Below are 20,140 nucleotides of genomic sequence, written 5' to 3' on the forward strand. Positions count from 1 at the left end.
AAGTCACCACGGCCAATTGCCATGAGACATTTGCCACAGAACAAGACTTACACTAATATCGAAGAAATAGTGGAATATAATCATTAAAGAAAGGATGCCAAAAGGAGGGACAAAATGAAATGGGAATGACAAAAATTAAAATCTTTTTAAAATTATTTTAAATAATTAAGTTGAGTTGTCCTGTGGTGAGTTGGCCATGGCAAATTGGCTGTGGTGAGTTGGCTGTTGCAAGTTAGCTTGGCAGTGATAAGCCAAGGGCCGTAATAGCTCAGGCTGTAAGGAGCCTGTTATTAGAACACAGCAGCCTGCAATTACTGCAGGTTCAAGCCTGGCCCAAGGTTGACTCAGCCTTCCATCCTTTATAAGGTAGGTAAAATGAGGAGCCAGATTGTTGGGGGGGCAATAAGTTGACTTTGTAAATATACAAATAGAATGAGACTATTGCCTTACACACTGTAAGCCGCCCTGAGTCTTCGGAGAAGGGCGGGATATAAATGTAAATTAAAAAAAAAAGTGATGGATTGGCTACAGCGAGTTTTCCCTTCCAGGTTTGTGATACAGTTTTGGAAGTGATGGTTGGATTAGGTAATTTGGAAATATTCAAATATACACAGTTGTAGTTGATTTAAACTGCTTTGGATGGTTGGCGGAAAGCAACACGTCAAAAATGTTTTCTGTTATCGTCAGGATCCACTTTTAATTACTTTGAGAATGTTCTTTTGAAAGTTTACATAGTAATTGGAGATGAGAAACATCTGTTATCAAAACCCTATAAAATATGACTAGTACTATGAGGAGTACAAACAACGTGATTAGAGAGGAGCAAGACTTAACATCATTAATTACATCTATAATAATGAGACAATATGGTTATAGAGAAATAACGTTTCACTATGTGCTTAATCTGCAGGCAAATGGTTTTAAAAGAATGTTTTGCTAGTATGTAATACCATAAGAATTATGTAAAATAATATGATTTAAAGAATGCTAATTCTTGGAAATGTCATCATGAAGAAAGAAGATATACATTCACGCATTATGGATTTGTAAATTAGCTGAAACATTAGGGAAGGGATGCAAAGGGAATAATTTTATCTTGATGAATTAAAAACAAAGGAAAAAAACCCCTGAGCTTTTTAATTTTTTTTGAGCTTTCTGCAAATGGTATTCGTTTCTTATAATAGTAGCATTTTACTATCAGAACTATCTTCTCTATCATTGTAGATATAGTTATATAAGGTTTGGGGTTGAGTTTAGTTCATTTGTTTATTTTTGGCAACAATACAGATATGATTTACCATTGCAGTTTTTGTGATATTTTTTAAAGTAGATGGTAGCCCACTCTAGGCTACAACCCTGGGTTTTTCTGATGATTGTTTATCCAAAATAGAATAGAATAGAATAGAATAGAATAGATTTTTTTATTGGCCAAGTGTGTTTGGACACACAAGGAATTTGTATCTCAAAAAGAAGAAGAATCAGAATAGAGCTGGAAGGGACCTTGGGGGTCTTCTAATCCAACCCCCTGCTCAAGCAGGAGACCCTATACCAGTGATGGCTAACCTTTTTGCCATTGTGTGCCAGGAGCGGGGTGGAGGGGGGATCGTGTGCACCGGTGCCCACACCATAATTCTATGTGCCCCGCCCCTGTGCATGCGTGCACAACCCCCCATCCCCCCCACTCCTGGCACATGATGGCCTGGTGGGCCCAGTAAGCCCGTTTCTTTCTCTCCCCAGGCTCCAGAGCCTTTCTAGGAGCTTGAGGAGGGTGAAAATGGCCTTCCCATCCCTCGAGGCCCTCCGGAGGCCAGAAATGGCCCATTTGCTGACTTCTGGTCCCATCGGAAGTTGGCAAACAGGTCATATCCACCCTCTGGAGGACCTCTGTGGTGGTGGTGGGGAGTTGGGGAAGGCTATTTTCATCCTCCCCAAGCTCCTAGAAAGGCTCTGGAGCCGGGGGACAGAGAAAGATGGGCCTTCCCCCCCCCACCTCCCAAGGCTCTCCTGAGGCAGGAAACATCCTGTTTCCCTACTTCCGGTGGGCCCAGAAGGCCCGAAAATCAGCTGGCCAGCACGTGCATGCTCGCATGCCCACAGATATGGCTACGTGTGCCACCTGTGGCAGATGTAGCATAGGTTCGCCATCGCGGCCCTATACATTTCAGCCAGAAAATGGCATAGGGTCTTAGTCGATCTTAATCTGGTTGCTTAGTTTTTCAGGACCACCAAAGGCCAGTTAGGAATTCTCATTATTATTTTAGATAATTTTATTAAGACTTTTGATTATAGTAATAAAATCTAATAGACACTGAAGTTCTGGAAACATATTGATCTAATAAAAACGAATCTTGCCCCTTCTATATGCTCATATTGAGTCTGTCATCTGCACCTCTATAACTGTCTGGTTTGGTTCTGCAACCCAACAAGAAAAACACAGACTTCAGAGGATAATTAGAACTGCAGAAAAAATAATTGCTACCAACCTGCCTTCCATTGAGGACCTGTATACTGCACGAATCAAGAAGAGGGCCGTGAAAATATTTACAGACCCCTTGCATCCTGGACATAAACTGTTTCAACTCCTACCCTCAAAACGACGCTATAGAGCACTGCACACCAGAACAACTAGACACAAGAACAGTTTTTTCCCGAAGGCCATCACTCTGCTAAACAAATAATTCCATCAACACTGTCAAACTATTTACTGAATCTGCACTACTATTAATCTTCTCATAGTTCCCATCACCAATCTCTTTCCATTTATGACTGTATGACTATAACTTGTTGCTGGCAATCCTTATGATTTATATTGATATATTGACCATTAATTGTGTTGTAAATGTTGTACCTTGATGAACGTATCTTTTCTTTTATGTACACTGAGAGCATATGCACCAAGACAAATTCCTTGTGTGTCCAATCACACTTGGCCAATAAAAATTCTATTCTATTCTATTCATAGTGATTTTCTAAGAGCGGTTAAAAACCCAACTGTATATTTCATTTAATTTGTAGCAAATAACGCAGAAGGATCTGCATTTTTTTCTCCCTCCTCATTCTGATTGTGTCTCCCACTCACTATTTAGTCTTCAAAGACCTATTGTTCTTATTGTGTGTTAGATGTTACTGCATAGGATAAACACTCATCGAATAAAATATTTATTGACAAGGAGTACATTAAGGAATGTAGGACGTGGGAATTGAGCTTCTGGAGATAGAATTTGCTGTCCCATACAAATGGGGTAACAGCTTGTGCCTTGCTGACATTGGGGAGGACAGAGACATTGCTTATCTGTGGAGAGGCAGTCTAATCTTATGCCATGAACAACAACACACCCTGACATCCAGCAACAATCAAGCTTTATTGATTTTTTTAAAAAATCACATTCATTCACTCATACTTTTTATATACCAGGGGTCTCCAACCTTGGTCCCTTTAAGACTTGTGGACTTCAACTCCCAGAGTTCCTCAGCCAGCTTTGCTGGCTGAGGGACTCTGGGAGTTGAAGTCCACAAGTCTTAAAGGGACCAAGGTTGGAGACCTCTGTTATATACCATCCCATAGCTAGGTGGCCACGCCTAGCCTGGGTTCAGGGAAAACAACAACATAGAATAGGTCTATCAATCAGAATAGAGCTGGAAGGGACCTTGGAGGTCTTCTAATCCAACCCCCTGTTCAAGCAGGAGACTCTATACCATTTCAGACAAGTGGCTGTTCAGTCTCTTCTTAAAAACCTCCAGAAATGGAGCACCCACAACTTCTGGAGGCAAGCCCTTCCATTGGTTAATTGTTGTCACTGTTAGGAAGTTTCTCCTTAATTGCTTCTCGCCTTGATTAGTTTCCATCCATTGTTTCTTGTCTTGCCTTCTGGTGCTTTGGAAAACAAGTTGACCCCCTCTTCTTTGTGGCAGCCCCTCAAAAACTGGAATAATGCTATCGTATTACCCCGAGTCCTTCTTTTCTTCAGACTAGACAAATGCAAATCCTGCAACAATTCTGGATGCAGTGTTCCAGGTGTAGTTTTACAAAGGTTTTATAAAGCGGTACTAATCCTTTATGTGATTTTGATTCTATGCCTCTCTTTTTTTTCCCAACAGAGACTTATACAGTTTGTTCTTTTTGATGGTTTATAATATCAGCAATGTCTGTCACGGATTCCTTTCCTAGTCACCAAAGCTTTTTGTTAGTTTGTTAGATTTCTACTCAGTTGGGACTTGCTGTTTGGCACTTACCGGTAGCTATTCATTCTGGCTGCTGTCCTCTGGTTTCTGATCTTGATCCACTGTTTCCCAGGTTCATGCATCAATGTTCCTAGCTGAAGACTCTATTCTTCCATTGAATAAAGTGATAGCTATTTTCTTTCCCTAACTCTCTCACCTATTTATTTAAGAAACACTGATGCCAGATTGCTTGCTGTCTCCCAAAGATCAGGAAACATTATAACAGAGTTTTGGTCACCACACTATAAAAAAGATGTTGAGACTCTAGAAAAAGACATACGATGGATGGTTGCAGGAACTGGCTAGTTTAGTGAAGAGAAGGACCAGGGGAGACATGATAGCAGTCTTCCAATATTTGAGGGACTGCCACAGAGAGGAGGGGGTCAAGCTATTTTCTAAAGCACCTGTAGGTCAGTGGAACAGTTTGCCTTTGGAAGTTGTGGGAACGTCATCACTTGAGACTTTCAAGAAGTCAAGAAGATTGGACTGCCATTTGTCAGAAATGGTGTAGGATCTCTTGCTTGGGTGGGGAGATGACCTACAAGGTCCCTTCTGTTAATCTGTATCAGAGTTGCATTGTCCAAAGGAAATTGGATTCTTTTTCTTTCCCCCTCTTCCCAATGTTTGATACTTTCTTTTCTCTGAAGAAACAACACGTGGATCTAATTTTCTATATTTAATCCATCTTGTTTTGATACAGGATTACTTTTTAGAGTCTTCCCCACCCATTTCAATATACATTGCAAGTGAAATCAAGTTGGCTGGCTCTGTCCCTGAAATTAATACTCTCTATGTGATCTGGGTCTTTACTGAAACACAGTTTTAATATTGTGAGCAGTGACTTGTGTGCAAATCCAGGGGTTTGAAAAAAAAAAAGTAAATCTAAATCTACTGGGCTAGGATGTTAATTTTAATTCAGTTTTTAATGGGGTTTTAGTATTTTAATTATAATTTTAAATTCGGCCTTATTCAATAAGTTTTTTAATTAGAATAGAATAGAATAGAATTTTATTGGCCAAGTGTGATTGGACACACAAGGAATTTGTCTTGGTGCATATGCTCTCAGTGTACATAAAAGAAAAGATACGTTCATCAAGGTACAACATTTACAACACAATTGATGATCAATATATCAATATAAATCATAAGGATTGCCAGCAACAAGTTATAGTCATACAGTCATAAGTGGAAAGAGATTGGTGATGGGAACTATGAAACGATTAATAGTAATGCAGATTCAGTAAATAGTCTGACAGTGTTGAGGGAATTATTTGTTTAGCAGAGTGATGGCCTTCGGGGAAAAACTGTTCTTGTGTCTAGTTGTTCTGGTGTGCAGTGCTCTATAGTGTTGTTTTGAGGGTAGGAGTTGAAACAGTTTATGTCCAGGATGCGAGGGATCTGCAAATATTTTCATGGCCCTCTTCTTGATTCGTGCAGTATACAGGTCCTCAATGGAAGGCAAGTTGGTAGCAATTATTTTTTCTGCAGTTCTAATTATCCTCTGAAGTCTGTGTTTTTCTTGTTGGGTTGCAGAACCGAACCAGACAGTTATAGAGGTGCAAATGACAGACTCAATAATTCCTCTGTAGAATTGGATCAGCAGCTCCTTGGGCAGTTTGAGCTTACTGAGTTGGCGCAGAAAGAACATTCTTTGTTGTCCTTTTTTAATGATGTTTTTGATGTTAGCTGTCCATTTGAGATCTTGCGATATGATAGAACCCAGAAATTTGAAGGTTTCTACTGTTGATACTGTGTTGTCAAGTATTGTGAGAGGTGGAAGTATGGAAGGGTTTTTCCTAAAGTCTACCACCATTTCTACGGTTTTGAGTGTGTTCAGTTCCAGATTGTTTTGGTTGCACCACAAGGCTAGTCGTTCGACCTCTCGTCTATATGCGGATTCGTCATTGTCTCGAATGAGACCAATCACTGTTGTGTCATCTGCGAACTTCAGTAGCTTAACAAATGGATCATTGGAGATGCAGTCATTGGTATACAGAGAGAAGAGAAGTGGGGAGAGCACACAGCCTTGGGGGGCCCCTGTGCTAATTGTACAGGTATTTGATGTGATCTTGCTTAGCTTCACCTGCTGCTTCCTGTTTGTTAGGAAGCTTTAAAATTAGTATTTTATCTTGTATTTATATTTGTGTTTTTGTGTTTTTAATAGGCTGTAAACCGCCCTGAGTCCCTCGGGAGATAGGGCGGTATAAAAATGTGATTAAATAAATACAATAAAATAAAATAAATAAATATTTAGATTTAGATGTGGGCCCTATGTCAGTTACCTTGCTGGATCTAGGTATTAGGGATTTGAAGTACTACTGACCACAGTTATTGATGAAGGGCACTCCAAGCACTGAGAAGATACATGGAAGATGTGATCTGACTTATCCTATTGTGAGGAAGTGTAATGTTTGTATAAAGTGGAAAGACCATCTTCAGAGAAAAGATTGAGAATTCTTTGAGAAGGAACAAGCTCTTAGGAACCATGAACCAATTGAGGTGGATCCTCATTCAAAATGGGGGAGAGGGCAGCTTTCTCAACCTCTCTTCAGGGGAGACAAGAGGAAGCTGAACACCATCCAAAATAATATCTGTAGAACGTCACTGGAGATGCCTTAGGTCCATTTCAGAGGTGGGTTTCAGCAAGTTCTGACCAGTTCTGGAGAAGTAGTAGCGGAAATTTTGAGTAGTTCGGAGAACCAGTAAATACCACCTCTGGCTGGCCCCACCCCCACCTATTCTCTGCCTCTCAAGTCCCAGCTGATTGGGAGGAAATGGGGATTTTGCAGTAACCTTCCCCTGGAAGGGGGGGATGGAGATTTTGCAGTATTCTTCCCCTGCCACGCCCACCAAGCCACGCCCACCAAGCTACACCATGCCCACCAAGCCACGCCCACAGAACCAGTAGTAAAAAAATTTGAAACCCACCACTGATCCATTTGTACAACTAGAACATTACAAAGAATTCTCTATGGAAGACAACTAAGGTATTTAGGATTGAACTGGATCCTAATAATCAGTAGATCGTAAATAATGGAATGTTTGCAATTCCCTCCCTGTCCCTCCCTCCCTCCCTCCCTCTCTCTGTCAAGGTTCCAGAAAAACCTCTCCTGCATAAAAAAAACTCAGAAGCCATTGTTTTTCAGAGTTCTTTACTAGCATGAGGAAACTGGCACACGATGAGTGAAATTCCAAAACTGAATTTCCGGATTCTTTTCCCAGTTATACAAACCCCAAGAGTCCCACCCCCCTGACCCCTTTGATGGTCACATGGTCCCACGTTCTCCCAGTTCATTCGAATATCTTCTTGCCACTCTTCCTGCAGATGTGAACACCATCCGACCTTGACCGCTTGAAGAATGTTACCATACCACTCAGCCCCCCTTCTTCCCCTCAGGGGAAAAATGTGGCAGCGTCTGGAACCCTAAAGTCTAGTATGGTTTCCAGGCCTGACACTCTCTTTCTCTCTCTCTCAGCTAGTTGCCAAGGAGTGGGTGTAGTGTACATGATGTAATTGAAGCTAGCTAACTTTCTCTTGTAACAACAATTTCCTGTCCTTGATGCTGACTCCACAGTGCTGCCTAGTATTTGCTGTTTGACTCTTTTGTGACTTTATATCTGCTAATAAAGCTGTCTTGACATCTGGGAAGTTCCAGTCTGCTACACACATTTGAGTCTGCTGGAACAAGTTGCGGGGTCAGCCCTATCAGAACAGTGACATTGGCAAAGACAGTGATGTAGAAGGGCTAAAGGAAGATGTAATTTCGAATGCTTGCTTAGAAACCGTGTATTTTGCCATCCGCCCCTCCCTTTGACTGCACCTCTTGATAGAAGGTTGAAATTATGTGTTGCCTTTTCAACAATCAAGTATCTTGTTCCCCCTTTTTTTACTTGACCGTAAACATGGCCTTGTTGAAGTATTGCATTTCTGACATTGTTTTGAAACCTGCAGTGGTTAAATTAACAGGAATGTCAAGCTGGGCACCAGGAACAGGAGCTTGGGATAACGGTGGGTTTGGAAACTTAAGTCTTAAGAGGAGATATTGATTTAGCCTTACATACAATGATTGATATGATGATACTTTTCAAATATCTAAGGGGGTGTCATCTACAAGCATGCAAAGGCTTCCGTTAGAGTAAGGCAGATCCTGGTTAAATGTTAAGGGAAACGACCCAATAATTAAAAGCAGTGGTGAAATCAAATTTTTTTTACTACCGGTTCTTTGAGTGTGGCTTGGTGGGTGTGGTGTGGCTTGGTGGGCATGGCTTGATGGGCGTGACAGGGGAAGGATACTGCAAAATCTCCATTCCCATCCCACTCCTGGGGGAAGGATACTGCAAAATCTCCATTCCCACCCCATTCCTGGGGGAAGGATATTGCAAAATCTCCATTCCCACCCCACACTGGGGCCAGCAGGAGGTGGTATTTGCCAGTTCTCCAAACTGCTCAAAATTTCCACTACTGGTTCTTCAGAATCTGTCAGGACCTGCTAGATTTCACCCCTGATTAAAAGCTATAAGGCAGTGCAACTATTATCCAGAATGGCAGTGAGCTGTCCTTCACTGGATTTTTTAAAGAAAATGCCATCAGGTAGGAATGTTTTAATTTGGATTTCTCTACTCAACAGTGGGTTGGGCCAAAGGCTCACCTCCAAGTTTCTTTGATTTTAAAAGTACCCATTAAGGAGAAATTAGGAAGCTGGGATACAGAGTTAGTATCGTTTTGGATTTGGCCGTGAATGAGATATGAACCTAGTCATTGTTTGTAATCCACGGTTTATGGCTTAGCATGAATCAATTCACAATAGATTTTTCAATGTCATGCTTAAATAAAACCAACCACTGTAAAATGCAGCAGAAATAGAAATATTTCTTGAGGCTCAGTGCCCTTACAGAGTGGACGGGGAGATTGAGTTTTCTCTTCCTCAGATTCTGAAAACTGGTATCTCAGAAAGGGTTTTCTGTGTGGCTACATTTAGAATAGCCCTCCCCAGCCTTGTTTTGTATTCCAGATGTGTAGATTTCAACTCTAGAATTCTCTTATTGCAATGCTCTCTACATGGGGCTGCCTTTGAGGTGCACCCGGAGGCTGCAGTTAGTCCAGAATGCGGCTGCGCGAGTAGTAACGGGAGCCGCTCGTGGCTCCCATGTGACATCGCTGCTCCGTAGTCTGCACTGGCTTCCTGTGGTTTTTCGGGTGCGCTTCAAGATTTTGGTTACCGTCTTTAAAGCGCTCCATGGCTTAGGACCCGGGTACTTACGAGACCGCCTGCTGTTACCCTTTGCCTCCCACCGACCCGTACGCTCTCACAGAGAGGGTCTTCTCAGGGTGCCGTCCGCCAAACAGTGTCGGCTGGCGGCCCCCAGGAGTAGGGCCTTCTCTGTGGGGCAGTGATGCTCTGGAACGAACTTCCCCCTGGCCTGCGTCAAGTGCCTGATCTTCGGACCTTCCATCGTGAGCTCAAAACACATTTATTCATTCAAGCGGGACTGGCATAACTAGTGTTGGATTTTAATTGGGTTTTCTTACTATTTTAAAATTTTAAATTCTAATTTTTAATTATCAGCCTTTATAATTTGCTTTGTTTTAATTATTATCTTAATTGTATATATTTTGTTTTTTACCCTTGGCTGTACACCGCCCTGAGTCCTTCGGGAGAAGGGCGGTATAAAAATTTAATAAATAAATAAATAAATAACAATGGGCATTCTATTGAAATGCGCCATGGTGGTGCAGTGGTTCGAACGCAGTAGTGCATGCTACTTCTCCTTACTGCCGGCTGCCTGGAATTTGGTAGTTCAAATCTCACCAAGGTTGACTCAGCCTTCCATCCTTCTGAGGTCAATAAAAAGAGGACCCAGATTGTTGGGGGCCATAAACTGACTCTGTAAGCTACTTAGAGAGGACTGTAAAGCACTGCAAAGCGGTATATAAGTCTAAGTGCTACTGCTATTTTGGTTGAGAAATTCTGGGGGCTGAAATTCACAGATATAGAATAGAATAGAATAGAATAGAATAGAATAGAATAGAATAGAATAGAATAACAGAGTTGGAAGTGATCTTGGAGGTCTTCTAGTTCAACCCCCGGCTTAGGCAGGAAACACTATATCATTTCAGACAAATCATTGTCCAATCTCTTCTTAAAAATGTCCAGTGTTGGAGCATTCACAACTTTTGGAGGCAAATTGTTCCACTGATTAATTGTTCTAATTGTCAGGAAATTTCTCCTTAGTTCTAAGTTGCTTCTCTCCTTGATTGGCTTCCACCCATTGCTTCTTGTCCTGCCTTCAGGTGCTTTGGAGAATAGCTTGACTCCTTCTTCTTTGTGACAACCTCTGAGATATTAGAACACTGCTATCACGTCTCCCCTAGTCCTTCTTTTCATCAAACTAGACATACCCAGTTCCAGCAACCGTTCTCCATATATTTTAGCCTCCAGTCCCCTAATCATCTTTGTTGCTCTTCTCTGCACTCTTTTTAGAGTCTCCACATCTTTTTTACATCGTGGCGACCAAAACTGGATGCAGTATTCCAAGTGTGGGATACATCTAGAAGATGACCAACTTTCTTAAAGCTGGTCTGGAAGGTTCTGGGTGGTTTGAGATCTTCAAGAGCAGATGATGTTATTTGGGGATTATCAAGGAGTTGAAGTGTCCTTTCTTCCAAGATTCAGGTTGATTGGAATGAGACTCTTGATGATGAATTGCCCAAAGCAATCAGAGGGCAAATTAGTTTGTACATCTAGGCGTCCTGGTGTAATGTAACCTTTTTCTCTCTGGGTAAATGGATGCCATGTTTAGATGTCAGCAATAAAATCTTAATTGATTTATAGTCCCCTTACAGAGTTGTTTATGTTGTGCCAATCGGTTTGTCTGTTGCCAGGCTGCTAACAAAAACCGTGGCTACGCGAGGTTATTCCCCCCCACCCCAAGCTCTGCTGATTAGTTTAGCAAGGCTCAAGCATGTTACTCAAGAGAAATGGGGAGCTACACCTTTCACACTGGCCTTATGTAAGCTTTGCTAAACTTTTCACCTAGCATTTAACACCAACCTTGGGAGAGTTCATTTGGAAGTCCCTGGATGACATACAAAGCAGCACTTCTGTTCATTATAAATAGATATTTAATCCACAATCTTTCTTGGGGAAAATCAAAGTTAATTCTAGACTCTGTTCCCCCTCCCCACCCCGTCCTATGTTCTGATTCACATATTGTGCTGTGATGTGATTTATCATGCTTTATTGAGCAAGCCGAAATTGGTTAGGTTTATATGACATGCTAAGCTGTAAACTGTGGCAGAAAATAAAGTCTGTTTCAAATCAAATTGGACTTCATTTATGCAGGGGGTGGGGGGTTTGGGACATGATTCGGAAGTGATTTGATGTGGCCAGTGTTGTCTACAGCTTTGAACCTCCCAGATCCAGTTTGGTTTGATGGTTAAGGCCGGAGATGGGCTTCACATAATTTAGAAACTGGTTCACCCAGCACTGAAAATGTGAGCGTGTGCCTTCCGTGCATGCACATGGCCTTCCAGGGATGCGCTTTGCTCGCGTGCAGGGCTTGCACACGTGTGCACGGGGTCAGTTTTGGAAGGCAATTTTCTTTTTTGCTTCTTAACTGTCACATATTTTAGCTGGGGAAGTTGGGAGGGGGTTGTTGTTGGAGCGGTAGAAAGTTAGTCATAACAACATTCTGTATTCAAGGACTTTTGCCTGCATCTGATGGAGACTGCCTGAAGATTGTATCCAGTTGAGTGTGAAGAGTTGATTGGACAATGTGATGAACTTGTGGGTGTGGGGCAGGGCTATGAACTGTCAACTGGGTGTGGAAAACCTGGAAGCTTTCAGTTTCGGGTTTTCCCGGTTGTGCCAATGTGACATCTCTAATAAATTGGAACTTTGAGGAACCTCAAGCCTCAGAGCTTTATTTCGTTGGGGGTGTTCCTTGGAACTCTGACATAAGGCTAAATAGGACGGCATAGCACTGGGGCTTAGAAAACATGGCTAAATAGGTCTCTACTATCGGTTCGTCTGAACTGATCCGAATCGGCTGAATCCCACCTCTGGTTAAGGCACCAGGTAGAAAGCAGGAAACTGTGGAGTTTCTTAGTCATCCAGGTCATAGTTGTCTCAAAGGTGCTCTTTTCTTCAAAAGGCAACTTCTTCCTCAAGGAAAAGAAAAGTCCAGTTGCCTTTTGAAGGAAAACCCCCCCCCCCACACCTTTGAGACGGGAGACTCTGAGTTCAATCCTGCCTGAGGCATAAAAGACAGCTGGGTGACATTGAGCCAATCACTAGGAGACAGGAGTTCTAGTCTCACCTTAGCCACGAAAATTGGCGAGCTTGAGCCAGTCACTCTCTCTCAGCCCACAGGGTGGTTATTGTGGTGAATATAGGAGGATGAAGGTGTGTTGAATACAGGGGTGGGCTGCTGGGGGTTTGCAGGGGTTCGGGAGAACTTCTAGCTAAGATTCTGTGCAGTTCGGAGAACCCCCAAATCCCATTCCTGGCTGGCCCCACCCTGGCTGGCCCCACCCCACCCTGTCCCTCCCAGGAGTCCCCACATGGCCCGTTTTGGATGCAGGTAAGTGCAGGGCACATGCGGAGACTTGGGGTGGGAGAAAAACAGGCCTGTTTCCAGCCTCCAGAGGGCCTCCAGAGCCTGGGGAGCCCATTTTCTCCCTCCCAGAGTACGTAGAGGGCAAAAATGCTCCCTGCCCACTGTGGTGCAGGAGGCCACCTAGGCCACACCCACCATGGCCACACCCACCCAGCAACCAGGCAGAGAACCCCTTGCTAACATTTTTGAAGCCCGCCCCTGGTTGAATATGTTAGCTACCTCGAGTTATTTGTAAAAATAATAAAGGTAGGATATAAATAAATAAATAACAAATGATCCCTCATCCAAATACTTATGGGTGCAACACTGTTTAGTTTTCTGGACTGCTTGCTGAATGCTACAAACCACTTTAGCTAATTTCACATGAGAATTGTGGATTAGACAAATCCAAACAAATCACCTTGTTAGCAGGCATTAGTCATTATGGTTTGTAAAAAAAAATATTCTTATCACTACTATTAATTCTCCAGTGCCAGGATGTTTTGTGTATATTCGAAGTAATCACTTTACCTATGCTTCATGCAATTATTTGCATTTTCCTCCATGCTTCTCTTACTGCGTATTCCCCTTTTACTTCATTTGTTTGTACCTATTAACTTAAAATAACTCTTCTGTTTCTCCAGCAAGTAGACTCTGCCTCTTGAAAGCTTATGCTATCATAAATCCATTTGTCTTAAACTCCTCTTCAGGCTGCCTCGGGGTTGTGTTTTTATTTTTGTACCTTTGATCTCCTGCTGAAGTTCCAGCTTCGAAATATTAGAGCAACAATAGCGAAAAAGGATCTCTAATTGCACCTCGATCACATGTTTGAACAATGGAAGCTCAGACAGCCTGTGTTTATGCCGACACAAACAATTGGTCTATTCTCTCTGGAGCTCTTGTCAAGCCCATCTCACCCCTAGAGTGCCTAAAACACTTTTAATGAGTGGGATTCCTTTAAAAAATAATAATAATAAAGGAATACAATATATTGTAAAAGCAAAAATAATGTTTATGACGGGTTGTATTTATATTTCAGAGTTCCCATGACAAAGACGTGATCCTGAATACCCTGAGTATTCTCACAAATCTTCTTTTTGTTGGTAAGTGGAAAATTGAATATTCTACTGTAGGATTTAAGATGAGAAATCTTTATATTGGAAAGTACAGCCCGGTGTACTAATCTCTAGGAATACAATTGGATAATATTAGGCTATGGGTTAGTAGTTTTCTACCCACACGTTTTATACTGTAAGAAGAAATGCATTATTTACATTAGATAGATAGATAGAGAGAGAGAGAGAGAGAGAGGCAGACAGACAGGCAGGCAGACAGACTGACAGACAGATAGAGACCAACAGAGATGATAGGTAGGTAGGTAGGTAGGTAGGTAGGTAGATAGATAGATAGATAGATAGATAGATAGATAGATAGATAGATAGATAGATAGATAGAAGATAGATGGATAGATAGATAGATAGATAGATAGATAGATAGATAGATAGATAGATAGATAGAAGATAGATGGATGGATGGATGGATGGATAGATGGAAGAGAGAGAGACAGAGACAGACAGAGAGACATAGATGATAGATAGATAGATAGATAGATAGATAGATAGATAGATAGATAGATAGATAGATAGATAGACAGATAGAGACAGATAAAGACATAGATGATAGGTAGATTAGACAAACAGATAGACAAATAGATACGGACAGATATACAGAAAGAGAGAGAGAGACAGATAAATATGCCCTTTCAACCTATTTAATCTATATCATTATCTATCTATCTATCTATCTATCTATCTATCTATCTATCTATCTATCTATCTATCTATCATCTATCTATCTATCTAGCTTCAGAAGAAGATTATGGGTTTTCATTTTAAGTATCATATTTAATGACCATCAGGAAATTTTACCCTCTGTAAATTTTGTCTAATCCACAAATTAAAATGGATGCAGGGGGACATCTGAATTAGACGGTTGCTTTGTAACAGAAAAGCAGCTGCTGGAAAAGAATTGTCAAGGGTGCCTAATGCAGTTTAGCGCATGAAGGAAAATTGTGCAAAGGGAGTTATTTAGCCTGTTACTTTTTCCACCCTGATCACAACCCCCAATCCTAAATGTACTGCAAAATATCCTTTCCTGAAGTTGGCAGAATACTTAAGTTGGATCGTCTTCTTTGGCTTTTAGAATTATCTAAGCTTTTGAGCCGTTTGGTGCAGTGGTGAAATCTAAATTTGTTTACTGCCGGTTCTGTGAGTGTGGCTTGGTGGGTGGGGCAGGGGAAGGATACTGCAAAATCCCCATTCCCACCCCACTCTTGGGGAAAGGATATTGCAAAATCCCCATTCCCACCCCACTCTTGGGGAAAAGATATTGTAAAATCTTCATTCCCACCCCACTCTGGGGCCAGTTCTCTGAATTACTCAAAAATTTCCACTACCGGTTCTCCGAACTACTCAAAATTTCCATTACCGGTTCTCCAGAACCTGTCAGAACCTGCTGGTTTTCACCCCTGGTTTGGTGTAGTGGTTATAGGCACCAGGCTAGAACCAGCAAGTCCATGAGTTGCACCCCACCCACTTCCCTTAGGCATGAAGCCAGCTGGGTGATCTTATGCTAGTCCTTCTTTCTTACACCTAGGAAAGAGGCAATGGCAAACAACTTCTAAAAGCCAAGAAAATAGCAGGGACACTAGGAGTCAGAAACTGACTCCAAGGTACCACAAAAAAAAAGAGGGGGAAGAAAGAAAGAAAGAAAGAAAGAAAGAAAGAAAGAAAGAAAGAAAGAAAAGAAAATAATTTTTTTCCCCCTGAGCACTACTGTACCTTCTCCTTTGGAATCTATCAGCTCCTCCCATCCTGCTATGTCAGGAGTTCTTGGGTTTCCATTTCTAGAATTCCCAGGTAACGAGCACTAACCCATTGTGGTAGCTTCAAAAGCAAAGTCAAAGTCATTTGGAGGATAAGAAGGTTAGATAGTTCTTGCACTGAATACCATTCTTACCAGATGGCACATTCCACTGAGTGTGGGGGGGGGGGAAAATCCCATAGATCAGGGGTCTCCACTTTGGTCTCTTTAAGACTTGTGGACTTCAACTCTTCCACAAGTCTTAAAGGGACCAAGGTTGGAGACCCCTGCCATAGATCAGTGTGTAAAGTAAACCTGAGCTCCTTAGAATCAACACATTGAGTATCTGGAATAATCTTTACAACTGTCTTTTCCTTTCCCCAGGGTCAAACAGGAGGGTCCAGTACACCATTAGCAAAGGGGGTAGCGAAGCCCTTTTGCAAGCGTTGGTGAACGCAGCACGAACTTCAGCACCAGATTATGACATCCTGTTACCTCTCTTGCGTTTGATGGTCAGAATCGGCTGTAAAGGTAACTATTGATGAGAGCTGTTCAATTCCAAATGGTCCAGAGTGGCTTTCATCAAGCAGCAATGACGTTAATCGCCATCATCTAAATTGCAAGCATACCCAACTGTGCCATCCAACAGAGATAGATAAGTCCCCGTTGTCCATAAATGCTTTCCTGAAGAGCCATGTCTTCACGGCTCAACAAGGATGAAATACTCTGGATATGGGGGAGGGGGGTTTGTTAACTGAGTCATAGGAGGGCAGTCATCTTTGAAAAGGCCTGATTCTTTCATTCCCATGGAGAAAAGATATCTAATAAACCTTCTTCCCAACTCTTACTGGACGGACAGTCTCCAACTGTAGCAGGTGGTCTCCAAAGAGACCACAGAGTCACTACCTGACTCTGTGGTCTCTTCTCAAAATCCCCAAAGCTTTAACCAAAGACTATCTACTATTGACTTCACCCCATTCCTAAGAGGTCTGTAAGGGGCGTACATAAGAGCACAAAAGTGCCTACGGTTCCTGTCCTATTGTTTTCTTTCATTATATCAAATTAATACAATTATTACATACTTTTGCTCATATATATGCTTATATGATATGTAGTTATTTTATGTTGATGCTTGTGTATATTGTTGTGACAAAATAAAATTAAAAAAAATGATCTGTGGAACAACTTGCCTGCAGAAGTTGTAAATGCTCCAACACTGGAAATTTTTAAGAAAATGTTGGATAGCCATTTTTCTGAAATGGTGTAGGGTTTCCTGCCTGGGCAGGGGGTTGGACTAGAAGACCTCCAAGGTCCCTTCCAACTCTGATATTATTATTATTATTATTATTATTATTATTATTATTATTATTATTATTATTATTATTATTATTATTATTGTTATTATTATTATTATTATCTAGCCACATATAGTAGGACTTTAAAAGTGCCAAGCAATGCACCTGGAAGTAGCCTGGCAGCCTGTGAGAAGACAGATGTCATGCCTGGAAGCCATATTACCAGGTGATTTGCAGAATGGCCAGCACCTGGGCTACTGGTGTCCTGTCTCTTTAAGACCTTTCCCCAGCCAGCCCAGAAGCTGGTGGCTATAAAACTTGATCAGAGAGCCAGCTGACTGGGGTCTATGACTGTGGGACAATTCACTATGGTCAACTCGCCGCAGGACAAGAGCTACATTAATATTGAAGAAATGGGTATGTCTAGTCTAGTGAAGGGAAGGACCAGCGGAGACATGATAGCAGTGTTCCAATATCTCAGGGGCTGCCACAAAGAGGGAGTCAAGCTATTCTCCAAAGCACCTGAGGGTAGAACAAGAAGCAATGGGTGGAAACTAATCAAGGAGAGAAGCAACTTAGAACTAAGGAGAAATTTCCTGACAGTTAGAACTATTAATCAGTGGAACAACTTGCCTGCAGAAGTTGTAAATGCTCCAACACTGGAAGTTTTTAAGATGTTGGATAACGATTTGTCTGAAGTGGTGTAGGGTTTCCTGCCTAAGCAGGGGGTTGGACTAGAAGACCTCCAAGGTCCCTTCTCTTCTCTTCTCTTCTCTTCTCTTCTCTTCTCAATAATGGAATAGAATCATTAAAAAAAGGATGCCAAAGAAGGGACAAAATGAAATGTGATGACAAAAATTCAAATGAAGTTTTGATTATTTTAAATAATTAAACTGAGTTGTTGAATAGTACTGCAGCAAGTTGTCCTATGGTGAGTTGGCTGCAGCGAATTGGCCATGGCAAGTTGACTCTGGTGAGTTGGCTGTGGCTAGTTGTCCCTTTCTGAGCTGAGGGTCATCGTGGTGGAGGCCTGGGGTTGGGGTGACATGGAAGGTGGTTTGTATTCACCTGGGGGAATTAAATAGTATTCACCTGGGGGGTTTATATTGACTGTTTCCTAGTATGATGTGATTGCTTATTTGTTCCCTATGACTATCATTAAGTGTTATCCCTTATGATTCTTGATGATTGTATTTTTTATGTACACTGAGAGCATATGCATGAAGACAAATTCCTTGTGTGTCCACACTTGGCCAATAAAAAATTCCAATTTTTTTTTTTGCATTTATATCCCACCCTTCTCCGAAGACTCAGGGCAGCTTGCACTATGTCAAGCAATAGTCTTCATCCATTTGTATATTATATACAAAGTCAACTTATTTCCCCCAACAATCTGGGTTCTCATTTTACCTACCTTACAAAGGATGGAAGGCTGAGTCAACCTTGGGCCTGGTGAGACTTGAACCTGCAGTAATTGCAAGCAGCTGCTGTTAATAATAGAATAGAATAGAATAGAATAGAATTTTTATTGGCCAAGTGTGATTGGACACACAAGGAATTTGTCTTGGTGCATATGCTCTCAGTGTACATAAAAGAAAAGATACGTTCATCAAGGTACAACATTTACAACACAATTGATGGTCAATATATCAATATAAATCATAAGGATTGCCAGCAACAAGTTATAGTCATACAGTCATAAATGGAAAGAGATTGGTGATGGGAACTATGAGAAGATTAATAGTAGTGCAGATTCAGTAAATAGTTTGACAGTGTTGATGGAATTATTTGTTTAGCAGAGTGATGGCCTTCGGGAAAAAACTGTTCTTGTCCTTGTGTCTAGTTGTTCTGGTGTGCAGTGCTCTATAGCGTCGTAACAGACTGCATTAGCCTGTTGAGCCACCAGAGGCCAATCTACTCTACTCTACTCTACTCTACTCTACTGGGCCTCAAGCAGCCTAAGGCAAACAGAAGAGTTTATTGAATTATCGGGATTGAAACTCAAGCCTCGGAGATTTCTTTCATTGGGAGTGTTACTTGGAATCCTGAAAGAGTTACTATTCTCCAGAAGTAATGGAGGAACAGAAGTTGAAGTAGACTAGAGGAACAGTAGTATAGAAAACAGTGATAAATAGCTTTTGAACCCTTGTGGGTATGTTGCCCAGAGACCAGGTGGGGTTGTGTTGACTCTCTACAGTTTTGTAACCTGGGTATAAAGGAATCTATGACCCAGCCAATGCAGCTCTTGTACTTGTGGTGTCACAAAGATGGATCTAGACGTGCCTATAAATACCCAGCCCACTGCATGTTACACCAGCGGAAGTTTCTGGGTGGTCCTCACATTTAACCTCATATAGAGTAAGTTGATATGGGGATGCAGTGGCTCAGTGGCTAAGATGCTGAGCTTATCAATTGAAAGGTCGGCTGTTCAGTGGTTCGAATCCCTAGTGTCATATAACGGGGTGAGCTCCCGTTACTTGTCCCAGCTTCTGCCAACCTAGCAGTTCGAAATCATGTAAATAAAATGCAAGTAGAAAAACAGGGACCACCTTTGGTGGGAAGGTAACAGGGTTCCGTGCAGCTTTGGCATTTAGTCATGCTGGCCACATGACCACGGAGACGTCTTCGGACAGTGCTGGCTCTTCAGCTTTGACACAGAGATGAGCACCGCCCCCTAGAGTCGGGAATGACTAGCACATATGGGCTAGGGGAACCTTTACCTTTACCCTTAGAGTAAGTTGTAAGAGCCCACCCTGGGGTGACAAGGACATGAATGGCTGTGCAGAATATCTCCAGTGTAAGATTGGCTAGAATTGTTGCACCTGATTGATCTACCAAAAGGTCCCTCTGCCCAATAGCCCCCAGCCGCTGTTGAAACAGGAATTATGAGTCAAGGGGGACCCCCAGATATAACTTTTTAATGGATTACTGCTACAACCCGAGCCATGCCTTTATGCCAAACATTGTGAAGAGATGTCAGCTACCCACTGTGTCTGATGTTCCCTGGGTATAACGGCTAGTTTATTACAGACAAAACAAAGTGACAAAATTATTTACTGAGCCTTTGAATGATAACTGTAGGGTTTCATATAGTCCTTATGTAGCACATTACCTAGATAGAGGCTCACCCACTGTGATGTTTTGAACGGAACTGCCTGTTTCGT

The 20,140-nt window shown here is 41.9% G+C and overlaps 1 protein-coding gene across 1 annotated transcript in view; it reads left to right on the forward strand.

Moving 5' to 3' along the window:
• Nucleotides 1-20,140, forward strand: part of AGBL1 (AGBL carboxypeptidase 1) — a 471,358-nt gene that overhangs the window by 17,802 nt on the left and 433,416 nt on the right. Inside the window, exons 2-3 of the mRNA XM_058156548.1 lie at nucleotides 13,859-13,922; nucleotides 16,066-16,212. Coding sequence (XP_058012531.1) covers nucleotides 13,859-13,922; nucleotides 16,066-16,212 — 211 coding nt within the window. The remainder of the gene's footprint in view (nucleotides 1-13,858; nucleotides 13,923-16,065; nucleotides 16,213-20,140) is intronic.

Source organism: Ahaetulla prasina, chromosome 13 (assembly GCF_028640845.1).
Source record: "Ahaetulla prasina isolate Xishuangbanna chromosome 13, ASM2864084v1, whole genome shotgun sequence".
NCBI lineage: Eukaryota > Metazoa > Chordata > Lepidosauria > Squamata > Colubridae > Ahaetulla > Ahaetulla prasina.